This window comes from Vanacampus margaritifer, chromosome 20, assembly GCF_051991255.1.
Source record: "Vanacampus margaritifer isolate UIUO_Vmar chromosome 20, RoL_Vmar_1.0, whole genome shotgun sequence".
In the NCBI taxonomy this organism is placed as follows: Eukaryota; Metazoa; Chordata; class Actinopteri; order Syngnathiformes; family Syngnathidae; genus Vanacampus; species Vanacampus margaritifer.
In genome coordinates, this window is record NC_135451.1 from 11,027,091 (window position 1) to 11,052,471 (window position 25,381).

The 25,381-nt window shown below is 38.9% G+C and overlaps 1 protein-coding gene and 1 long non-coding RNA gene across 3 annotated transcripts; one reads left to right on the forward strand and one right to left on the reverse strand.

Moving 5' to 3' along the window:
* Positions 1–494: 494 nt before the first annotated feature.
* On the forward strand, positions 495–14,604 carry LOC144040334 (uncharacterized). The gene is made up of 4 exons (XR_013289699.1): positions 495–633; positions 10,956–11,061; positions 14,256–14,305; positions 14,386–14,604. It is a non-coding gene; the product is annotated as an uncharacterized LOC144040334 (long non-coding RNA).
* On the reverse strand, positions 1,339–24,984 carry ubr2 (ubiquitin protein ligase E3 component n-recognin 2). 2 transcript variants are annotated; one of them, XM_077554451.1, is made up of 46 exons: positions 24,874–24,984; positions 22,966–23,249; positions 22,413–22,491; positions 21,121–21,231; positions 20,294–20,424; positions 19,969–20,107; positions 19,046–19,108; positions 18,827–18,947; positions 18,624–18,731; positions 18,373–18,461; positions 17,619–17,717; positions 17,116–17,279; positions 16,883–16,982; positions 16,684–16,812; positions 15,248–15,431; positions 14,951–15,012; positions 14,711–14,821; positions 14,542–14,607; positions 14,355–14,471; positions 14,215–14,278; positions 13,994–14,118; positions 13,851–13,903; positions 13,663–13,765; positions 13,530–13,578; positions 13,179–13,333; positions 12,220–12,322; positions 12,029–12,138; positions 11,819–11,902; positions 11,116–11,297; positions 10,841–11,052; positions 10,663–10,756; positions 9,865–10,026; positions 8,993–9,081; positions 8,858–8,918; positions 8,586–8,734; positions 8,449–8,504; positions 7,281–7,377; positions 7,112–7,179; positions 6,832–6,970; positions 6,658–6,748; positions 5,772–5,899; positions 5,453–5,561; positions 5,102–5,233; positions 4,850–5,020; positions 4,676–4,777; positions 1,339–3,562 (listed from the first exon to the last, which is right to left on the reverse strand). In XM_077554451.1, exons 1-46 carry the CDS (start codon positions 24,958–24,960, stop codon positions 3,421–3,423), a joined length of 5,274 nt encoding a protein of 1,757 aa, XP_077410577.1. In that variant the 5' UTR covers positions 24,961–24,984; the 3' UTR covers positions 1,339–3,420. The 2 variants fall into 2 exon arrangements, with proteins under 2 accessions (XP_077410577.1, XP_077410578.1); XM_077554452.1 differs by lacking the exons at positions 1,339–3,562; positions 4,676–4,777; positions 4,850–5,020; ... (25 more) ...; positions 14,542–14,607; positions 14,711–14,821 and having other exon boundaries at positions 14,985–15,128.
* Positions 24,985–25,381: the final 397 nt, after the last annotated feature.

The following is a 25,381-nucleotide window of genomic DNA, read 5'->3' on the forward strand; positions in this document are numbered from 1 at the left end:
ATTCAGTTGTCAAGAAACTGCACTTAATTAAAATTCAGAATATTTTATTTTATTTTTTTACATTAATTTGTCTTTGAGGCTTAACGATCCAAAACAAAGAGCCAGATCCACTAAAGGTGTGCGTAGCTTTTGCGCGGCGGTAGAAATGGAGCAATCAACCAGTGACGTGCGGCCAGCTAGGCAAGGTAGGCACTGCCTGGCTGAAATGAAAGTTGAAACCGTTTGCCTTTTTCTATTTATTTTAATTATTTATTTCATTTCAGAAAGCGTACACTACCTATAGGTTTAAAAGTAACAACATTTGGTGTTTTTCACACCTCAATTAAAAATGACTCATTACTTCGTCTGGCCTGCAGGCAAAAATGCTGCAAAAATTATGCTCCTGAAAGCCCACCGCTACTGCGCTTTTCCCAGTGTTCGCGCATGCGTAGTCAGTTTCCCAGTAGAAAAGTCCTTTACGCTTACGTTCGCACAGTGCATTCGTGAATTCAAAACACACTTAGTGCACCGCAAAGCGGTAAAATGACGCCACTCTGGAGAATATAAAACAATTTTCACGTCTTTCTTTTGAGGGAAAACGCCATCTTTTGAAGGATAGGAGACCAACGCCTTATCTACAGGATCTTCAGCAAAGTAAGGGACAAATAATTATTCGTACTTTTCACAAAGAATGGTGCAAAAGGAAAGATTGGCTTTGTGGATGTGCTTCGATTAACTGGCTGTTTCACTTGACATGGCGTTTGCCATTGCTATTGCTAGCTTGATTTTATGAGCAATTGGGCTGTTTTACTGGGAGATATTCACTTTATTACATTCAGTCCGGGCGGGTTTGAAATTGTCCGTTTTTTCGTTGTGCGGCAAATTGAAGTGCACTGCAACGTTTACCGTGGCTGGCAAACCGCTCACTGGCTGACGGTGGCCCAGAACTTTCGTTGAATGGCAAGAGTTGAGCTGCCGCACCGTAGGCATGGGTACGAACCCAGCCAATAATAAATGTGATATAATATGGTTTTGTGGGGACTGGTTACCAGTTGTATTTTACAATGAACAAAATGGACGGGAGTCCATAATGTCTTCATATTTCATTACCAATTGCTCTGAATTTGAAAACTGTCACCAACATCCTACACGAAACACTTCATGCCACCTAGTGGCATACCTTTGTAAAATGTATCTTCTTTTATGTTAAGAGTATGAAAAACTTAGGTGGAAAAGATCATTTATTTTATGTTTGGAATAAATATAATATGCAATTAATTTAGGATTAAGTGCAAGTTAAATTAGTTTTAAATTGCATTAAAAAGCATGCAATTAGATAGGCGTTAAAAAGACTCCAGCTGTTTTCAAGTTTTTATTGTTTGCTATTCTTATACAATTTTGTACATAATATCCTAATTTGTACAATAATTCACATATTGACAAGTCCGAGTTGATAAATGAAGCCACAGCGACTCGGCCCGTGTTTCTCAAGCCTGGTCCTCGGGGGACACTATTCAGCCTCTTTTTTTCCCTTTTTTTTCCATGTCTCCCGATTCCGACGCAGCTGAGGATCGTTATCAGGCTTCTCCAGAACTTGCTGATGAGCTGTCATTGGAATCACCTGTGTTGGGAATAGGGAGACATGGAAAACAGGCTGTATAGTGTGCCTGCCTTGAGGACCAGGGTTGCAAAGAAACGACCCCCCCAAAAATCCATCACATTCTGAAATATATTTTTTTTTTTTACAAGAAATGAGAAGAATGCAACAAATCAAACGCAGCTTTTCGCTTTTCAAAAAAATGCACAAATCACAAAAGTCTCAAGCCTTGGAAAAGAGGAAGCATTCAGCACTGTAAAAGAGGTCACACCGCACGGCTCACTCGGCAAGCAAACGCACAAGGCGGAAAAAAAACATGCTGCTGCTGATGGATGATATGTGACGATAGGTTGTAAAAGTGACACATAGCCCAAAATTGGTCTCATAAGACCAAAAAATACAAACCAAAACTGAATCTGCTGCTACTTGTTTGTTCACATTTTCAGTCTGAAAGTTGAAGGCTTTCAAAGTCAGACGTCATCTCACTGAGCAATCTCAGAGCCAATCAGATGCAAGCTAGGGCTGGGTAAAAAACAAACAAACAAAAAAACGAATACATTTTCCTTTTCTAGCCCGATTATTCATAAAACCATGAATTGATTATTTTGAATCTCTTTTTCCCATAAATCCATAAGAAAATAGAATTTTAAAGGCTGATTTTTTTATTATCTTACTCTTGTCTTGAAATTTCCTGTCCACATGAATTTAAAAGTATTTCTTACATTTATCAGGGATGTGATTTTTCCGCTAATTCGCGGAATTCCACTTTTTTTATCTCCCCCCCAAAAAAAAAAAATCCGATTTTTTATTTTATTTTTATTTTTTTTTGTATTTCATTGTGTATGCACATGACTCCGACAGATAACATCTTCTGCTATAACAAAGACATTTGTGGTATGCTCTAATATGAGTTACTTTTCATTTGGTCATGATACAATTATTTGTTCATGAAATTTGAACTCTTCAACATTATTTATGTGTTAACTTAGTAATCACATTAGTTAGATATGATGATATTCTCAGTGATAGTTTTTAAAAGCAAAGGCAGTCCAATGTTTTTGAATGTGACTGATTTTGAGTTGACTAAAACTGCCATTTTATATGGGATAGTTCAATATACATTGAAAATTTATGCTGTTGTTTTGTCTATTTCTTTGTCATGTGAGTGCATTGAAAGTACTTAAAAACACGGAAAACCCATGAGCTCGGGTTTAGCCGGCGGCCCCCAGACCCCCGGCTAAATTTTCAGATAATTTCACTTTGGTCAAATCACATCCCTGATTTATGAAAGACTTGACTTTTTGCAGTCAGAATCTTTCTAATTTATATTTACAATTATTGAATTAAAATTATGAAACTATTTTCATATCATCCTTGCTGATGTCAATGTTTGTGTAGCACTGAAGTGATTATAATACGTGTTACTTTCATTAATAAACTAAATCATTTAACCTAGTTACTGCCTCCGTAAAATTTTATTTGAAATTGAATGTTTGTGGAGTTTTTATCGTGTCGTTGATATTTAAGAAGAATTGATGTTCCATAATTAATCAATAACAGAATGAATGAGTGAATCGAATCAAACTGAACTCTTGTGAATCTATTGAGGAAATTAGAATTGATACCCAGCCCTAATGCAGACTAATAACCATCATAGGCCGATGCATTTAAGAGAAAAAGAGATACTTTTTTTTTGCCTCTAATAAGTGGAAACAACAACAACAACAAAATCCCTGAAAGCTGCTCCGAGGTGATTGCTGAGCGGCAGCAAGCTGAATTACCATGGAAAAAAAAAAAGGGAGTCGGCCACTTGTGGTATCCAATCACGAGGCATTGACTTGACATCACAGGTGCTGCCAGTCGATGGCCACCAGCGTCTGATTGGCCTCTTGAGCGTGACCTATGACCTCAGCGATGCCGTGCTGCCGCCACAAGCGTTGGATCTTCCTGTAACGCTCCACGCAGAGATGGAGGGGGTTTCCCCGCCTGGAACAGACGGACGCACACGACATGTCAAAAATCCACAAGGGTTGGACAGCTTTTGCGTTTTTCTGGATAGTTTTGATTTCCTTTTGACTTTCCTTTTTTTATTTGCCTTTTCTTTTTTTAATTTCACTTTGTTTTAAGTAGTGTAGTTTTTAAAGCAAAAATAGCTACAAGTTTCAGTATTAGTTTTAGTTTAGTCATTAGTTTTAGTATTATTATTTTTTATGCTTTGGTTTAGTTTCAGTATTTTAAAATGCTTTATTTTAGTTATTAGTTTTTTTTTAATGATGTAATTTATTTTAGTTATTAGGTTTAATTTTTTTTTTTTTTATGTTTCAATTTATTTTAGTTAGTCTTAGTGTGTTTTTCAACACTTTAATTTAGTTTAGTTATTACCTTAAGTATTAGTTTTTTTGAGGAGTGAATGCTTTAGTTTAGTGATTAGTTTTAGTATAAATTTTAGTGGGGGGGTTTAATGCTTTAGTTTAGTTTCAGTATTTTAAAATGCTTTAATTTATTTTAGTTATTATTTTTGTTTTTTTAATGGTATAATTTATTGTAGTTATTAGTTTTAATATTAGTTTTAGTTTTTTAATGCTATACTTTATTTTAATTATTAGTTTTAATATTTAGTTTTATTATTATTTATTCATTTATTATTTAGTTTGTTTTTTTAAAAAAGGTTTTAATTTGTTAGGTAGTCTTAGAATGTTTAAGTTATTAACTTAAGTAGTTAAAATTATATATATATATATATATATATATATATATATATATATATATATATATATATATATTTATTTATTTTTTTTTTTTTTTTATTTATTTTTTTTTTTAAATAAAAGACAAGGTTGTAACCTGATTAAATGAAACTTCTCCCATGACTTCAACAAAGTTCATTGGCCTAAAGAAGGTGTAATGGTGTAGTAGTAGTAGTAGTAGTTCTAGTGTAGCACAGCAGTTTACTAGTAAGGTACTAGTAAGGTTTAATTGTATACTAGTATGTCATTCTACTAATGTGCTGCATTGTCTTATAAGTAAGGACAAAGCAGGTATGAGTCAAGCCTAAGTTGGAGCTCAAGGATTTTAAATAAATGCTCTGTTAAAGCTTACTTGAGGCCCTGATCCGTCTCGCCGTAGTCGTCCAGGTACGGGGGAGGATAGAAGCAGCCCTTTGTTTTACCTGCCACAAACAACACCTGACTCTCTCGAACCCTGGACGTAAACACATAGACATCCCGTTATATATTTCCTCCACGTGGACCAAAAAGTCAACAGTGCTGGTACCTGAGGAAGAGGCCGAGGCCCGCGCCGCAGGTGAAGGTGTGGGCGGTGCAGGCGCCGACGTCCTCGCCGTCCACTTCGGTTTGACAGCAGTAACTCTGCGAGCACAGCATGGCGCCGCACACCAGACACAGGGTGGGAGCGCGCGATTTGTCTCCTCCCGACCGAGGGCACCTGGACAAGCCGGGCATGCAAGAAAACCTAACGAACACGTTTCCATCTGCATGTATGAATATGCAAATCCTGCGTACTGACGTAAAGCTCGACGCCTGGTTAATGAGGACGCTGTAATCTTCCGGCAGGTCGATCAGTCGGTTTGACTCTCGCGGGAACTTGTTGACTCCGCCCTCTTGCAGAGTCTGTCTGACGGATGGATGGCAACACCAACTGCACACACACGCACGTTAAACGTCATTCGATTTTATAACAAAATAATAAAACGACAGCTGTAAAGTAAAGACACTTTGGTTTTTTGTTTAGCTTGATATTTTAGATTTAGTTTGAAGGTTTAGGTTAAAAAAAAGAGGGGGGAAGGGCACTGAATATGTTTTATTAGAAAATCTCACAATAATAATAATAATAATAATAATGGATATTAAGCGCTACCTGTGTACGAGTGGCTCCAACAGTGTTTGTTGGCTCTGATAGAGCTGCAGCAGGTTGGAGGGCAGACTGAGGTAGCTACACAGTGCCTCCCACTGGCCAGGTCCTGTACCTACATAACACACACAAACACAGCATCATCATCCATCCATACCAATACAAATAAACTATAAACACCTATAAATGATCCATGTGTAAATGTGAGTGTAAATGCTTTTTCGTGATAATAACCCTTGCGATTGGCTGGTGACTCGTCAGTACACTACCTGGCCCATTTTCATAGAACGGTGACACAAGTCCAAATCTATTTTAGTGTTATTACCCAGGAGGTCAGTTGGTGGTGCTGTTGAATTAAGGTAGTGAAAGAAGAGTGCGGTGCAACGCAGGAACGGCGAGACGCCAGCTTTCACACAACGCCACAGCTGCCAGGATCCCACTTCCGGTAAAACACTAAACACACAGAGAAAGTAACATTTAGAGCTACAATTTAATGAAATCCAGTTTATCATTACCAGTAGGGCTAACTTTGTGTGTCATTTCTACAAATTTTTGACCAATCTAAAGTGTTGAAAATGGCTTGCTCTCTTTGACGATGCAATTTTAATGGTTGAACAAACGTGCCGTTTTTGGTGATGATTTCGACGGTACAAGGTTTTGACGCCAACGATATATACTGTCATTCAAAAACTTTCATTATAATGGCATGATTTCCTGTTAATTGTGACTATTCACAAATTAATATTTTTTTATTTATTCTACAAGTACAATAAAAAAAAAATTCTTCAAGTTTTTCATACTCCTGTTAATTTACATAAAAGTTGTTTATATTATGTTTGTAACTCATTTTGATTTTTTTTTCTGCTACTAGGTGGCATTGGTGTTTCATGTTGGACGTTGGTGACAGGACAAATATGTTTTTCTTTCAAATTAAGAGCAAATTAATTTAAAAATGGAACTTGTGGACTCCAGCCAATCTTGTTCATTGTTAATTGCAGCTTCCCGCCAGTCTCCACAAATATATCAAATGAATGCTGCTGGACATCATTTTTAGTGCTTTTTAATGCCATTTAAAACCTTAATTTTCGCAAAATCCACTTTTTAATGACCCGTGGAAACCCTGCGTAAAAACCCTTAAAAAAAAATCCACGATATAGCTGGGGTTCACCGCGCATGATTATTATTATTATTCGCCAAATTTCCAACCTCACCTGCCCAGGTGTTTCCTCAGCATGTTATACAGCTGACTCGTGAGCTCCTCCTCCTCTGATCCCTTGCTGTCCTGCTCCATACACAACTCCTCTACGAGACACAAACCAAAAGGTCAACATGGATGCAAAACGTGATTTGAAAACACTTGCTGTTTTATGAGGGTGCGCCGTTACCCATATTTGACGTGAGCAGGACCTGGACCAGGTGCGCAACCGTGATGAGGTGAAGGAGGTGGATGTGAGCCGAGTCGATCGCATGCCGTCCCGACTGGTGCAGACTGTGAACGGACGTGTAGGACAAGACGCTGTAAACCTGTAAAACACATTAAAAAAAACATTTCAAGTGTAAAGATCTTGAACATGAATCGGGAGCGAAGGGGGTTGCTTTGGTGAAAATGGCAGGGAGTGAATGAGTTAAATGGACTTAAAGTGGACGTATTTTGATTCAACTCACCAAAAGGTGGAACATGTCAATATCCAGGATGCTTGGAGTGTTTTCTACCTGAGAGTCTGGAACCAGAGCTACAAAAGACACACACATGACTCTGGTACTTTTTTTCTCCCCTGTAAGTGACATTGTAATGTGTTTTTCGAACCCGTGCAGTCAGATAAGGTGTGTTTACCTGCAAACAATCTGATGAAGAATGTGTGGACCGCATGCAATGACGCTGATGTCCAGCAAGCTGAACTGAACCTGGTGATGGAGCTCAAGCAGTCATCCTGTAACAAATACACAGTTATGATGTAATCGTCTCGCAAACGTGCTTCAATCAAATTGGATCAAATAAAAACTGCAGAGCAGATAAGAGGTATCAAGACAAAAATGACCCTTCAACCATCAGCCAATTGGGCCAAATGGCCGATTATTTTCCTCTTAAAATGTTGTCATCGAAGTAAACCGAAGTTTCCGACGCTATGGACATACTCTGAATGCACCATTTTGTTTGCGTAGCATTAGCTACTAGCAAGTCTGTAGCGTATGTTATTGTGGTTATTCTGCTGTCCCTAAGCATCCTTTAAGCTGTTTGATGACAACCAAGCTGGAGTTAACTGTAAAACTAAAACACACGGCGATAAGAATTACATCCATTGTATATTTAAATACAAATCATCACTAGCCTAGCACTAATGCTAAAAGTGAAGGGAGGATCCCATTTAAATGCTAACAGAAAGTTAGCATCGACTTTGGGAGTGTTTTTACTTCAAATAACGAATATTCACACACAAATGCTGTGGGAACACAAACGCAAGTAAGATAACGCTGCAAAAAGGCACACATTTTTCCCAATGTGTGAAAATTTGTTATTTTAATAGAATTCAATCGGAGTCCAGTCCAGGAACTTTTTTCTGTACTCACTTTAAGTGTGTATACCATGGATGCACGGCACCATACTGCCCCCAGGAGGCCAAAACGCACAGGAAGAGTCAGTATTTATCTTACTGTTTTTCTGATAATCTTAATAATGAAAGTTTGCGCGTAAGTGACACCCATTGAAAAGGAATTGAGTGAGGGTAAATACTTTTATGCATTAAATAATCAGCTGATTAATCGATAATCTGTTGTTTTTTGTGCCAAATATCGGTGCGGCCCTAATCAAGACCAACTTCTTTCAAGCAAATCCCTGTTTTTCTCTAGTTGCTGCTCTGTTTTGTTGGAGTTCATGAATACATTTTGAAGTTCACCTGAGTGTGGCTGAATGAATGTCCTCTACAAGGTGCTGTTAGCACAGCTCAATAGTGATCAATATAAAAGCTATGGATCATAAATTGTCATTTAAGAGCTACCATTACCTGTCTGCAAGGTAAACTTCCAAATAAAGGCTTTTCCTCGTCCGTCAGGAGACGCTCTGTAAGCAGATGCATATTTGTAATGACACTGGAACGTGAATGTGTACATTGGATCGGATTTATTGAGTGTGTGTGTGTACCTATTGCTTGAATGGTGTAAGCGCAAGAGGACCAACTCAGCACAGGGACTCTGTGGTCCTGCTCATTCGGGTTGGCTTTCAGTCCCACCTTGTAGGTTGACATACTGAACGTGGTTATCATCTCGATGATGCTGGTGGAAAAGGGGTTCCTAACGGAGAGAATGGAATCGGGAATGACATTAACATGCAGCTGATTCGATAATGGAAGTCAATTTGTTCACATAAAGCTGGCAAGACTATTGATCAGTGAAGACAGAATGGTGGTAACTCACAGTGGAGTGAAATCAAGTCTGAACCCTTCAGGAATTGGAGGTTCCACCTCTTCTGCTGCATCTGAGAAGGAAATCAACACAGACGTCAATGCAGATCCAGTAATAGCTTTGGCGTGACTCCATGACACGACTGACCACTTGAAGGCTTTCTATGGGCATAGTGCAGCGCGGCAATCTCCTCATTGGTTTTTTTCAGCCAAACAGCAAGACTGGGGTGGTCGGCACTGTAAGACAAATGGAACATCTATTTCAGGGGGCTACCAATTACTTATTGTGGCATTTAAGAAAAAACTATGAATGTTAAGGTTATGTTAAAACTCATTTAGAATCAGTACAAATTATTGTTGTCTGAACATTTTGCACAGGAATTATTTTTGAAAAAATGAAACCTTTAAATAAATGTTGGTTGGGTTTAATAGATTAAAATCGTAATCGTCCTGAATGTCTGTAAAAAATAAAATAAAAAAATAAAGATTTTATTTTTGGCCATACCACCCAGCCGCCAATAATAGATACATTTAAAAAAGTGTTAAGGAGAAAGAATGAAAAAAATCAGGGAACTAATTATTACATTTTCATAGATGCTTCTGACCTTGGGAACTCTCTGCACCTTGTGTTTTTGTTTGAAATTAAAATGAAGAAAAGTAAAATTTTAATTAAATTGAAATTAAACTTGCTACTGCCTCTGGAAGATCCCTGAACTTTTTGTTAGATTTTTAAAACAAAGATGTCTATTGATTAAGATTTTTTTTTTTTTAAAGCGTTGTTCAATAAAATGCTTTAAAAAAATGAATAAGAGCTGCAGTTTGTATTTTTTAAATATTTGATGCCAATATTTTCTCTTTTAGTGAAAATGAATATTGGCTCTCGCCGTCCTTGATTACTAATAGTCGGCGTCGGCCCTGGAAAAAAAAAACATATTTGTCTATCTCTACTATGAAAACTACCATATATCAGACTATGAAAATGTTTACTACACAACTAACACGTAACGTGCATACACATACCGTCGGTCAGGTGTTTGTGTATGAGGCAGCAGAGGGATAACGGTGTTGCTAAGACACTCGCACAGAGGACAAAGAAACTCTCCATTCTCCACATCATAGCTGGTGTGACCTCGCAAACGCTGCTGCCGTCTCTGCTCCTTCAACTGCACTGCCTCAAAGTACCTAAATAAAAAGAGTGAGAGACTGTTAACATTTAGGTCATGAGGGGTACGGGGGGCTGGGGAGTTAAGTATAGAGCCATGTGCAAAATACTGAGGGTCGCTACATTAACTCATTTGTTCCCAAAAACGTAAAAAAAAAAAAAAGTATTTTAAATATTGCCATGGTCCCAAAAACGTATTTATACTTTTTTTTTTTTTTTTTTTTGCTAGAGCATACAGGCTTTGATGCAGCCTCTGAACTGAAGAGAATGCTTAAAGCAATGATAGTTATTACAAAAACGGCCAGCAGGTGGCAGCAGGGTATAAGAGATCAACCAGGGCCATGTTGAAAAAAGCTCTTTTCCCCAGCGTTTTGAACATTTGTGAATAATTATGAAATTTAGCAATATTCTAATGCTAATTGCTGCAAAATTGAAACATATGCAAACATACTTTTTTTTCCCTGATGCAAGAAGAGACTCTAGTCTTTCTTTTAGTAGGTTCCATGTTTTTATAGCAGTAGAACACGATATTCTGTGGGCCTTGCAAAATCAGTCAAAATCCAGAAAAAGAGCCGAGAGGGAAGGGGGTTGCTTCAGTGAAAATGGCTGGGAGTGAATGAGTTATTCAAGTCCGTCCCAACCCTTTAGGCTCTCACCTCTGCCAGCAGGTGGCATGCATGATGTGTCCACAGCTGGTGGTGTGAATACCCATGGAAAGGTCAGGATGAATGAATAAAGGGTCATGACGTTCTAAAAATAAATAAATAAATCATCAATTTTGAACACTGATTGAGTATGCATCTGTCTGGGGGAAAAAAGAAAAATCAATCACACCTGCATTGGGCAAAGCGCGGCAGCGTTCTTTGGACAAAACGGTGGACCTCTGGACAAAAGCTGCCAACACCATTGCCCTGCCGTGACATTTGACCTCCTGCTCTTCCTGACACAGGATGCAAGTGACGAGCTGACGCCGCTCGGCTCCTGAGGCAAGCCTTGAGGGGCCAACGCAGACCTGAGAGACGCAGGGTGGCTCCGAACCGGAGGGACTGCAAAAGGTAAGCGATGGTTAACGGGTGCACAAAGTTAACGGGGCTCCTCTGTGGATGTACCTGTGCTCCGAATCGGCAGACGTGGACGCCTCAAGCTCTTCTAAACTTTGCTGGAAAAGTTCTTTGTTCTCATTGATGAAGTGTTTCTGCATCTCGGACATCTGAGCCATGATTTTTTCTCTACGTAGCCGCGCCATCTCCGCTTTCCTCTTCCTCTCGGCCTTGTCTTTGTCCCGTATCGTCTGCGGGAAGACAGCAAACACTCATCAACTATCACGCGTATTTTAAAAAACGTGACAAAATCAAGTTTTGGAGCTTTTAGCCATGTTAACCCCTAGGCGTTATTGTGACCATTTTTTTGGCTTTTTGTTGGTTCTGACCAAGCCATTTCAAAATAAAATACTGTCCACATGTTAAAATGCTAATTCCTCACCAAAAACATCACCCAAGTGTTTTTTTCCTCCATTTGCCCCTCTATGAGAAATTCTAGGTCTTTCTGCTCTCCAAGCACCTCCAAACCCGAGAAAACGAGCGTACTGTACTATAAAGAGTGTGATATTTGTGGGCGGTGCTTAGAACGAGAAGGGCGTGGCAACCACACGGGGAGAGGCGTGATTATACTGAACCGGTTATGCTGAAAAATAGCAAGCAAAATATCTAAATATGTCCTAAAAAATGACACCGTCATGCTGTCGAAGGTAAGATTTAGACTTAAAATTCCGAGACACATCCACTTCAATAGTTAAAACAGCTTAAGCCTGACCTCTTCCAGTCCATGTCCTTGGCTGACGGTAACGGTGGAGGTTGAGGATGATCGTTCTCTAATAGTTTTGATGTTTGCCACCATCTGTACAGGAAATACAATTTGAAACAATTATGGGATGTAAAAAAAAAAAAAAAAGAAGAAGATGACAACATTTTGATAACAACATACATATGTGTGGGCCAAAATAAACCGTCAACATTATCGCACCTTTAGAATCCAGGTGATCATGTCTTTGTGCACCTCTAAGTGAGGAGCATTCTGGAGACTCTCTAGCAAAGCAAGAACACTTCCTGAAGTACTAGGAGCATCGCCTGGACCTAAAAATAAACACACACATTGCATTCCATGGCCGCGATAAAGAAGTCAATATGTTTGTGTGCATTGTTGTGTGTACGGACGTGTGATTTTGGCCGTATAGACAAACGTGATGTCATCCTCGCCGTGGCTGTTTTCTAGCTGTTGCTGCTCTTCCAGCAGAGCCATGCCTACCAAATGGAGCACCTACAGTGATCAGACAAGCATATACAAGACTTTTTTTAGTTCCTCAGGTTTATAGGTTTGTTCTTCTCTGGTCTGTAAACCTATTTAACTAAACAAAAAATTGTTTACCAATGTATTATAACAGTAAAAATGGGATTGTATGAAGCCATACACGACTACGATTATGATGAACTTGTTTGCTCCCACGTTCTCTTAAATATTGCATTGCCATTTTGTTTGTTGATTTTAAAAATATATATATTATAGGTTTATAATAATAAGGTTAGTTTTGTGTGAACGTCACAGGTGTAAGCTCTAAAATGTTTTGGGGAATTATGTTTCTATCTGCTACAGGAGCTGAGATATCAATTATTTTTAATATTGTTGAATTTCTAGGGAAAACTTCATGTTTTCGGGGGTGACTTTAAAGTCACCCATAGGTTTTAGAAGCATGTTTTGTCAGGCGCTTTAGGCCTTAATGGGTTAAAGCAATGGTAGATATTACAAAAAATGGCCAGTTGGTGGCTAAAGAGTATAAGAGATCAACCAGGGCCATGTTGCAACAAGCTCTTTTCCCCATTGTTTTCAACAGGTTTGCGAATAATGATGAAACTTAGCTATATTCTAACGCTAATTGCTGCAAAACGGAAACCGATACAAATATACTTTTTTCCTGATGAAAGAAGACACTAATCTTTCTTTTGGTAGGTTACAGGTTTTTATAGCAATAGATCACCAATATTCTGTGAGCCTTGCAAAATCTGTCAAAATCCAGTAAAACAGCCGGGAGCGAAGGGGGTTGCTTCAGTGAAAATGGCTGAGAGCGAATGAGTTAAGATGGAGACCAATTTGCATCAAAAGTTCCCCGTTCTCTCACCCTCTGCAACATGGACTCTGTCCAGCCTCCTCCTCGCGGCTCCATAGCCCACTGCAGCACAGCACCCTTCACAGCCAGCAGCACATCACACTGCAGAAGGTTCACCAGGCTCGCAAACAGGGGACACAAGGAGGGAGGGACTGGTGGGGCAAGTGCTGCGTGGCAAACAAACATATGTTAAAACACTGCTGTGTTTACGTGGACAAACTGGAAACCTTTCGATGCGGATGAAGTCTACTGACTGTAAATGTGTCATATTTTCTCTGACACACTGATTTTATTACCATCTATGTTTCCTTTTTGGATTTAATTGATATTGACAAAACAAGTGTATTTCCTGCTAATTTTCACCTGGCTCCTCTCCGCTCTGCCTCCTCTGCTTCCTCTGAGCCTCCTCGGCCTGCGCACACATCCCGCGTTGTCAAAACAATGCAGTATAACCACCCAATAAAAGAATGGAAGATAGTGTTCGATATTTGTGTACTTTGGACTGATCGGCTCTGCTGTAGTGGTAGAAGTAAAGGTTGAAGTGCTTGTTCCACTCAGGACGCAGTTCATAAAGACCACGGCCTGTCACACCTGGCTTCCTGTAAATTGAGATGTTTTTAAAACACTGGAGTGCATTTAATCTCCACGGGGGTTCATTCCAAATGAAAACAAATAAACACTAACTTGAACGAAGCAACACTGTCAATGACACGCTCTAGACCAGTCTCCTTGCTTCCCTGTTTATAGAAAGGGCGAATACGTTCAAATTTACAGAAAGAGCCACAATCTGTTAAACAGCAACAGGGACAAAAATGGAGGTGTCTTACATTTTCTGGCAGAGCCTTCACCAGCTCACTATGAGCCATAGGTCTGATTGACAACTGGTGGATGATCTCCCTTCGGACCTCGTCAAACGGCTCCACCTGGCCAACACCAGCTACGTAACGTTCACCTGAACAACACGAGACCAAAATTCTCAATTGCTATTCTGAGGTACAAACATGAATAAAATAAATATAGTTTAAAAATGAAACAAAAAAAGACACACCAATCACAGTGATGATTAAGTGTAGCATCTCTTCAATCAAGGTGTTATTCTGCTGGACCAAATCCTGGATAGCAAGCGGGAAAAATAAATGGTAAGCATTAGAAAACATTACAATAACAGTGTCCGCATCCCAAACTAACCTTATTGGTCGGTCTGTATCTCTTTCGGCAGTCTGCGAACCTAAAAATGTGGAAAAGTTCAAAACGACTAAGAACGATCATCAGGAAGTGGTTTGGATCCATCATAGAGGCACCAGCCTGAGAAAACAGACATCAACTAAGAAAATAGCAAAAAGGCAGAATTCTGTGCCTGTCAGTGTGTCTGTACCTGAAGCATGATAATATCTTTGTCGAACATCTCCACTCTGCACTTCACATTGTGGTAATAATAAATCTGAAACCAAAAAGCAGTATTACTTAAGTTTCATTTCTCGCCAGCTGCCTCCCACAAAAGCATAAACGTTCGAACCAGTACTGGAGGTATCATTTCAGCTCACCTGATTTATAAGAGAGAAGCCGTTCCTTCTCCACATCCCAGCCAGCACTTGCGCACAGAGCACCAAACATCGCAGGGGGAGTTCGATCAAAAGTGGTGGGCTGAGTTCCCCCTGTGAGCAAAAAGGCACCAACAGTGATTTCAAGCTGAGGGCAGCACGTGATCAAGTTAACAGTCGGAAGTTTTGGCCTCCCCGTCTCACTCATTAACTCCAAAAATAATTGCAATAATAGTTACTAACCAACGGGAGTTGTTCAGGGAGGCGAGCCGCAACTTCTGTCCTGCTGAGGAGAACATGGAGACCTGGAAGGATGGTGCAACCTTATATGTAAAATATTGAAGGGAAAATACTATGTGCAGGTTTCATGGAGCAATTTGGGGAAAACGTTTTATTGTCCACTGTCCCATCAAGCTTTATACTAAAAAAAAAAGGAGAAGTCCTGTATCAATTAATTGCATTTTAGTGTGTGCCCCACTAAGGGAAAACAACACTGAGATAGATTTATGAAGTCAAGTTATGAGTCATGCGTGCATTTACCTGCAAGTAGCCTGCAGACAGGCAGGTGGATGGACACTTTGTCCTGAGACACTTGGTACAGAAATGTCTCCACGCAGTGGCCAGCCAGACTCAAGCTTATTGGCTGTTCACCATCCGGAAGGCCGCTGTGACACTGACTGACTGCACTCAAACAATTCCTGTAGGCCTCGATCAGCACACGCTCCTGATGCAGAAAAACATTGAGGGAATCATATTCTATCAAATATCAGCATATCTAATGTAACACTTTTTAATGTGCAGGGATGTGATTTGACCAAAGTGAAATTATCTGAAAATTTAGCCGGAGGTCTGGGGGCCGCTGGCACCCAGCTAGGTCCAGGGCAGTACCCTGGTGGGGGGACACGGGGTTTTCCGTGTTTTTAAGTACTTTCAATGCACTCACATGACAAAGAAATAGACAAAACAACAGCATAAATTTTCAATGTATATTGAACTATCCCATATAAAATGGCAGTTTTAGTCAACTCAAAATCAGTCACATTCAAAAACATTGGACTGCCTTTGCTTTTAAAAACTATCACTGAGAATATCATCATATCTAACTAATGTGATTACTAAGTTAACACATAAATAATGTTGAAGAGTTCAAATTTCATGAACAAATAATTATATCATGACCAAATGAAAAGTAACTCATATTAGAGCATACCACAAATGTCTTTGTTATAGCAGAAGATGTTATCTGTCGGAGTCATGTGCATACACAATGAACTACTAAAAAAAAAAAATATATCGAATTTTTTTTTTTTGGGGGGGGGGGAATAAAAAAAGCGGAATTCCGCGAATTAGCGGAAAAATCACATCCCTGAATGTGGTTTTGAATGTAGATTTGTATTGAAATGATTTTTCTGCTTTTATGTTGGTCAATGGTGACAGAAATGGTACATTTTTTCTTTTCAAATTAAGAGCAAATCAATTGGAACATTAAGGAACTTGTGGACTCTTGCACAATTTGTTCATTGTGAATTAAGTCACCAGTCACCACAGATATTGTTATTATATGCATTCATGCAAAATTGTTGTAGTGAATCCTTTGCACGGCGTTGTCTGCTTTATTTTGTTAAGTTTTTTTTTACAGATGCGCAACGCAGCTTTCCTAAAAACGTGCTAGGAATAACACGCCAGCTACCTTTAGGAGTTGTGTAGTGTAGACCTTGTTGAGAGCCGGAGCAACTTAGCTCGGTGCTAACTGCTAACCGGCCACCCATCGTATTTCATGCCATTCATTTTCACAAAATCCATTTCATGCCCCGCAGAAACTTGCTTTTAAACTATTTTTACAAAGTTCAATAGTTTTCAAGTAAAGTCATTTGTGGTGTCTACGTCACTGTAAATAATTATTTTCTTACCGCTGGAAATTCAACAAACATGTCAAAATGTAAATGTGGTGTATCTTATACTGTATAATGTCTCACATCAGTTGAGCACCACTCCTGGATCATGGATATGATATGCGTTAATTTCATCTGTAGGGTGAATGCCGCCTCCCACTCGGGCTCCATCTCGATGTGTTGCCCCACTTGCCGAACTACCGGGTCCATGCCCTAAAAAGAGAGAGAGAGAATTTAGTTCCTGCATTCCATGCACGCGTCTGCAGAGTTATACCTTAATTACCTGCATACACTTAAGGAGCTCCAGAAAAGCATCCAGACCTTCTAGAAACTTCTCCCTGAGCTCATCACTCCATTCAGAGGGTCGGCTTATTAGGACGTACCTGGGTTACACGCAAAACGGTTGCAGTGGTGTCTGATAAAAGTGTATAGTACAATCTAGTTCAGACAGATAATAACAAAGTCATGCATTGTGAGCACATACAGTAAACGGCATGTATATGATATAGTTGTTACTTGAGGTCTCCGATGAGGCTCTGGACTCGCCCAAATTTGAAGGCCTGCTGGGCGGTGTAGCGGTCAAACTGAAAGCGCCCCTGCAGATCTCTGTGACGGAGATGATCTACAAACGTTCTGATGATGGTCGTCATCAGGTTCTCTTTCACCATCAACATACGGGCCTGAAATATATCAACACGTAAGCACTTGTTATACTTGATTAGGAGACAATCAGTTAGATAGGTTAAAAAAATAAATAAATAAAAGCTTTTTACAGCTTGAAGCGAGAACACTTACTACACTTTTTTTTAATTATAAAACAAAAAAGATCATTTTTTAAGATTTCAGCTTGGCTCTAATATATAAGCAGCTCAACAATTCCATATATGGATGAGCACGCACAACAGTTTTAAACTACCAACGGCATATACTGTATATATTTTTCTTTACTCCACAGTGCACATAATCAGCATTTCACAAATCCAGCACCCTGAAGAAGGAATATGGGTGCGAGAACTCACCATTGTTGGCACAGTGAACAGCTGTACAGACAGTGAGGTCACTGACACCACCCTCTCATGATCATCTTCCATGAAATCTGTCTGGAGGCGTCTGTAGTTCTAAAATGGGGACAAGCACTTACTTGATGTTTTTGCAAACAAGTTAAATGTTTTCTTAAATCACAAAGAGATGCGAGAAATGTTTTTCCACATACGTTTTCACACTACATTATTATGTATATTTTTTCGTGTCGTTTTCGGATGTGGATACAGAGATCACACTAATCCAATATTTATACAATTAAAAAATTTTAAAATATAATGAATTAATGGAGTTTATCCTTAAAATAAGGTATAAAGCCAATCATTATATTTTACCAATTAACATGCAAATCAAATTAAAAAATTAAAAAAAGGAAAAACTAGTACAAATTAAGAGGAACAGATTATTTTTTTTAAACCTAATTATAGAACAAAACAAAAAGAACAATGTTTGTGGAACAATCTGGATTGTACAACCAAATCATGTCAGTCTGTCTATATTTTAAAAAAAAAATGTATAAAAGCACAATTACTGGAAATATATATTTATATAGCACAACGTCATGCTGTTGAATTATTTTTGCAGAATTGTTACATTGCAAGCATCTTGACTGCTTGTTATTCATTTTTCGTTGATCAGTGGCAGATGCCATAAATTTTACTTTCTGTCCCCTTTAAAAAAAAAAAAAAATTTTTAAAGAGTGAAATCAAAATTTGAATTGAAATGTATTACCTTGGCAAACTGGATAGCAAAGACCTTCTTGTACTTGAAGTCCATAAGGAGACTGTTCATCAACAGCTGGTGGTAGATGTTCCTTGCGCCTTCACAGGGGGATGAAAAACAACAGTTATCAAAACCATACTTGGGAGAGAATTGATAACTCGAGCAAGTTTCTGCGACATCAGCAGGTGGCTCCCAGCTGATTGATTGCCAAATGCCCAGTGAGAACATGTTAAATATCAATGTGGAAAATACAATCACACCTTTCCACATCTTTGAGTCGTTGAGCATTAAGCGGTCGACAAGTGATGAGTTTTCTCCTTCTGGGCCTTCCTCAAGTCCCACCTGACACAGTACCCTCTTCAAGCCATCTGGAACAAGGACACAAGAACATAAACACACACAAACCAACAAATATGTTTACTTCGAACAGGCGTAAACACACAGTGTTCAAATCGAGACATACCTGAGTACTGAATGATTTGTCCTAACCAACTCAGAGCTTTCAGAGCAAAACATTGATGGGCAACAACAGATGAGTGCATCACCTCAACTCTGAGGGGCTTCGACTGGCGGCTGGTGTTCCGCTGTGGATAAAATTGGCAAATATTCAAATGTGAACCCTACAGTAAGCGGTCTATTGTCGGGTTAGGATGTGTAAATGAGAAGAGTTCTAGAAACCTACCACTATAACAGTCTTGGCTTGTTCACACAACTGAAAGTCTCCATATCGAACGGACTTCCTGCCCTGTAAATGAACACAAAGTACAGTTCATTTAAATTATCAGCACCATTTTTAAATACATAAATGCTCAAATCATTTTTATTGTATTCTTCCAATACACATTAGGTCACAATTGCTGTATTGTGACATTGTGAGGCTACCCTGTCATTAACTCATTTGCTCCCAAAAACAGATAAATACATTCTATTTTAAACGTTTCAACTTGTCCCAAAGACGTAATTATACTTTTTTTTTTTTTATGCTAGAGCCTACAGAAGGCTTTGATGCAGCCTCTCAACTGCTAAGAACGGTTGAAGAAATGGTAGTTATTACACAAACGGCCAGCAGAGCAAAAAAGATCAACCAGGGGCCATGTTGAAAAAAAGCTTTTTACTCACATTTCTAAATAGATTTGTGAATAATGATGAAACTTAGCTATATTCTAACGCTAATTGCTGCAAAACGGAAACAGATAGAAATGGGGTAAAGCAATGGTAGTTATTGCAAAAAATGGCCAGCTGGTGGCAAAAGAGTATAAGAGATCAACCAGGGCAATGTTGCAACAAGCTCTTTTCCCCATTGTTTTCAACAGGTTTGTGAATAATGATAAAACTTAGCTATATTCTCATGCTAACTGCTGCAAAACTGAAACGGATACAAATATAATTTTTTCCTGATGAAAGAAGACACTAATCTTTCTTTTAGTAGGTTCCATGTTTTTATAGCAATAGAACACAATATTATGTGGGCCTTGCAAAATCAGTCAAAATCCGGGAGTGAAGGGGATTGCTTCAGTGAGCATGGCTGGGATTTGGGTTTATTTCACTTGTAGGGCATGTTACCAATGAACAAGAAGCTCTCAGGTAAACAAAAGCAATACTGACGTCTCTGTCCACAGTGGTGGCGAAGCTGACGGCTTCTTTCTGACTGCAGTTGACAGCCTTCTGCAGGGTGTAGATCACCTGTTCATAGGTGTGGACTTCGTCATTGAATAGCATGCAGTAGTAGTTGTCTCCTCTTTCACTGCACACAGACAAAGAGAGTTGGTAAAAAATAAAGCTAATCGTTTCAGTAACCTTTTGTGCTGTGCTACATAAAAATAAAAATCTGCTTACATTAGCTTGCAAGTATGTCATCATCATGATGACATCTTTACATTAGACGGGGAAAAAAGTGAATAGGCACATTTCTGGTCAGGCAAATACATACGGTGGTTCAAGGCCAGCAGGAAGTTGATCCTCTTGTGTCCAAGTAAGCATATCCACAGCGTATTTCAGGATGATGGAAAAAATGCTGTAACTGCGGACAACCATATCAGCTGGCAGCTGGGCTGCAGGGTCCTGTGGGCACAAAGTTATTGAACTGATTGAAAGAATATATCAACAGGGATGTGATTTGACCAAAGTGAAATTATCTGAAAATTTAGCCGGGGGTCTGGGGGCCGCTGGCACCCAGCTAGGTCCATATTGAACTATCCCATATAAAATGGCAGTTTTAGTCAACTCAAAATCAGTCACATTCAAAAACATTGGACTGCCTTTGCTTTTAAAAACTATCACTGAGAATATCATCATATCTAACTAATGTGATTACTAAGTTAACACATAAATAATGTTGAAGAGTTCAAATTTCATGAACAAATAATTGTATCATGACCAAATGAAAAGTAACTCATATTAGAGCATACCACAAATGTCTTTGTTATAGCAGAAGATGTTATCTGTCGGAGTCATGTGCATACACAATGAACTACTTAAAAAAATAAAAAAAATAAAAAATCGGATTTTTTTTTGGGGGGGGGGGGATAAAAAAAAAAGCGGAATTCCGCGAATTAGCGGAAAAATCACATCCCTGTATCAAATATGGACACTTTTACGGCCTTTGACAGCAACCGTTTTGGACCAATTCTCATTCAGTTTTTCTCTTATAAAGTGGCCTGATATCCCTTCAATATTGATTTTATTTTTTTTATTTAAAAACAATGAGCTGCATTTTGTGAATGCTTTCATAACGAGGGAAATGAATAGCTTACGCACCTCCTCTGAGTCTTTGTTGGCGGTCAGTGTATGTTTTTGGCAGTAAGGGCCCTTCTTCCAGGCTTCAGTGTCTCCGCAGTCACAGAACCCCCCGCCACCGGACGTGGTCATCTGAAATGCACATACACATGCAGTCAGCTGTGTCACCTGCAGTAGACAAGCAGCTGTCGGCTGCAGGGTGAGTGTCACGGGCAGGTTCAACTTTAACCTCCTAAATGGAATTTACCTTAAGGTGGCACAATATGTGGTGGACAATTTCACCTAACCATGGTGATGTCCTCCCGATTGCCACACACACGTACCTGTCACACCTTGAGGCTATGACATCATCACAACAGATGAACAGCAGGTGTGTCGGCGGGATGCTCGGCGTCATGTGTCACATCGAGCGGCTGCTAAGGCTGACACACCTGTTTAATTTGCAAAAGGCTTCAAGTAGCTTTCTGTCGATACGTTTGAGATGAAACATAAACGGGGCATATTTTCAAGGGTTTTCTAAATAAGAAAGGCCTCCACATACTGTATTTTTCACTTTTATTACCTCATGTCATATTGTGCTGAAATTTGGAGTAGTGTGTATAAAACAATCATAGACCTAATTGTTAAATTACAGGGGAAAACTGAATAATAAATAAGGTTGGTTACAGGGAAACAACTATTAAGTTTTTTATAAAATCAGTTATCTTGAAATGTATGGATATTGTGTACTTAAAACAATGGAAACACTTTTTCGTGTAGTAAATAATAGTTTACCTCATTGTATTTAAAATGTATTTAAACTATGAAATACATAAAGTGAGTACTAATGTAAAATACAGATGTGTCTTAGTTTTGGGTGTGAAATTGTGGAATAGTCTTGATGATGAGCTGAGGCTATGTACTTCCTTATTGGGGTTTAAGGAAAAACTAAAATATAAAATCATTAATGCCTTTAGTGCCACAGACAAAACGTAAAATACTAAAGTGCTGTGGTGTCCGTGGAATGATTATTTGCTTTGTTTTGTTGTATTTTTATGTTTAAAAAGGAGTCTTATTGTTTGAGAATATTTCATTAAGTTATATAGGGGTAGGAGTTAAAAAAAAGTGTATACTTCTTCCTACTCCTTTTTTGCGAACGTGTAGGCCTATTGGTTATATTTTTATGTTTTACAGTATATGATTTTTAATATCTTTGAGTAGATGTGTATTTTTTTTTCATTTTCTTTATATATATATATATATATATATATATATATAGCAATTATTTGATATCCTTATTCTCCCATGCAATTTCCTGAGTCTTGTGTACTCACTCTGTACCGATGATCTTTATGAACGCTGCCCAGGAAACACCGCATGCACAAAACACAGGTGGGGTCAGCTGCACAGTCCCTAAAGCAAAAATACACATAGAATCGTTACCAGGAATCATTATTGATCGATTGTCCCTCTGAGTTAATTACAGTAGAACCTCGAAACTCGGACACCCAAAAATAGTTATGCTTTAAAGGAATACAATTTGTTTCTCTTTGGTGGGGTAAAAAAAAAAAAAAACTTCTTTGTACAGCGCCACTCTTTTTAGCTTCATGTTATTAGTGTACAAACCACAGTGGTGCTACACAAAGACGTTGGAAACAGAAACTGCATACCCATGTCACATCTGTGTGAAACTGGATCTCAACCATGTCAACTGTGGTTGCAGCATGTCAAAAATGCTTGTACGTTCGTATCTTGTTCATAGCATGTTGCTGTTACCTTAAACACTACGCAACTAATGGCTAAATGCCAAGTGTGTGTGCCACCTGGAAGTGTTGGCATGCGTTTGTTGCCTCAGAGCGAAACTGGCACAACTTGTATGCATCTTACCTGCAGGAATAAGTGGGCTCTCCAACCTTGAACACGTGTCCACATAGGGGCGACGGCTGATTGTTTTCCTGCAGCTGAGGGAGGCCTGCGGCTGGATCCTCACCCAGTAGCAGCCACTCCAAGGGAGCCAAGAGGAGCAGCTGACATGCCAGTTCTTCCCTCTGCTCCTCCCGCTGCTCCTCCCTGCTGCTGCAGCCGCTCGGCCCCAAGCAAAGGATTCTGGGTACATTTTCTGCCAGGTGACGATAGATTTCCACCTGAAGATTTGCTTCGGCCAACCACCGCTGAAAATGATTTTTTTTTTTTAGAGTGGCACAGGTTAATGGTACTAATAGAGTAATATTTCCCGATCATAAATGTAACGAACAGCGAAATATAGGTACTACAATATAGCTTAGCATGAAAATGTTAGAATAGCTCAAGAAGACTGCCAGGACTATTAACGTGCTCACTACTATAGTACATTTAAATAAAGTAAACTTCATACAAATGACTCAATATGTGCTCTACTGAGCATATTTACTTTTTCTACTGTGGTAATTACGGGAAGAAAAAAGAGAAATGTGTGTTAGTTTCATCTCCCAGTCACTTCATGAGCACTAATGGTACTACTGTATGCCGCACCAAACTGCAGGTACGTGTTCAGTATTTCCAAAAGGAGACTAAGTCAACAGCAGAGTTTAATCAGCTCTGTCGGTCTTCGTTTGTGTCACCCGCTGAGACTCTGTGGCATACTGACTAGCTCAGTACCGGACAATATGGCCGACAAAGAGCTGCCAGTCCCAAAAAATCAGATGCTCGATGGCAGAATAGAAAATGTTTTCTCACTTCTGCATTTTTGCTTTGACTTAGACTGGTTCTAAGAATTAGGTTCAACGTATCACATAATCCTGTGGATGATTTTTTTTAAACAGGTACATACAGCATTGTTTCTTTTCAGAACTTTAGATTTGTTTTCTTCTTTAGAATTAATACATGAATCGTTTGGGATACATTTTGTCATATTTTTAAAAATGACAATATGCTTCTCTTAAAAAAAAGTGTTGTATTTGAGTTGTGCCTTAAAAATGTGTTTTTCCATCACAACTGCAAGATGCATCAGCGAGTATGCAAATGTAAATACTTGCGGTATTGCCCTAGTTTATACATTTCTGGCTTGACAAAATGTGGTCTATCGGGATATCTATTTTCATACAGCACGCTAAACAAAAGCAATACATAACTTGTTAACTAACCACTAAATATTTTTAAAATTACAGATGGTGAGCAGCAACGCAGGTGCTTTGAATTTCAACCCCATATTCTATTGTATTGTTGACATGCATGCACTCAATTTACACCCCCATGTCAAAGTGAATTAGCCATACGTACATTTGCTCCCATTATACTTACTCCCATTTCTGTCATTTAATCATTTAATTCTTTAATATCGTTCTCAAACGTTATCTGTTTCCGGGTGATTAATGACACTTGGAAAGAGTTAACGTGTAAGGTTTCGACAACTTGCAAGTATGGTTGAAAAGGTAAAAGACATGTTATTATGTAGAGCAACAAATCATAAGGTATGACACAACATTTAAAAAAACAATCATTGTTTTTATTGAGCTTAAAAAAGACGAAATGCGTTTAATTACGCTGTTTTAAACGGTTTAGACCTGAGTGCGCAATCGAGAATTAGTGATTACGTAAAAGGTTAAGGTTGACACACTGACGTGCTGTTTTTGACAGGTTTCAGCTGACATCCAGATGTTGTATACAGAAGCTAATATTAGCATTAGCGTTCGGGTAACCTAGTGATTGGCAGATTAATCCCGCAAACAACACGTTAGGCGGGTCAAACAGCTCAGAGTGAAACAATGACAGCAGGGCTGGCTGTCAGAAAAACCGAAAGCCGGTAAAAACGCTTACCGATGCGACGTCTTTGGCCGAGAAATTCAAGAATTCCGAACATAAATCGGACAGTAGGGTTCTTCTGTCGGGCTCTGCCTCAGCCATCTTTCCTCCCACAGCTCTGTGGCGAAGAACAAGAACCCGGAAGCGGAAATAATTCGTAGGCAGGGGGCGGAGCTATATGGAAAATAAATAGTTGTGGGTTTAAAAAAAAAAAAAAAAAGGTGTCATGTCAGTCTTGTGTGGAAGCGATACTTGAGTAAAAGTGCGAGTATCCGATCAGAAAATAATTTTTGGTATAAGTTAAAGTCGCCTTCTAAAAATAATACTTGTGCCTTAGTTGACTTTAGTTGTGGTCGATAGCAACTTTTAAATTCATGCTTTAAATTAAATTATTTTTCATAAATTAACTTTTATGCGTTTTATAGTCAAAGACTCGACGTCAGGTCGGCCAAAAAAGGATCTTTAAAATAATACGTTCTGTGTGGCCCTTGTAGTCTTTACATGCCATTCTGATTAATATTAA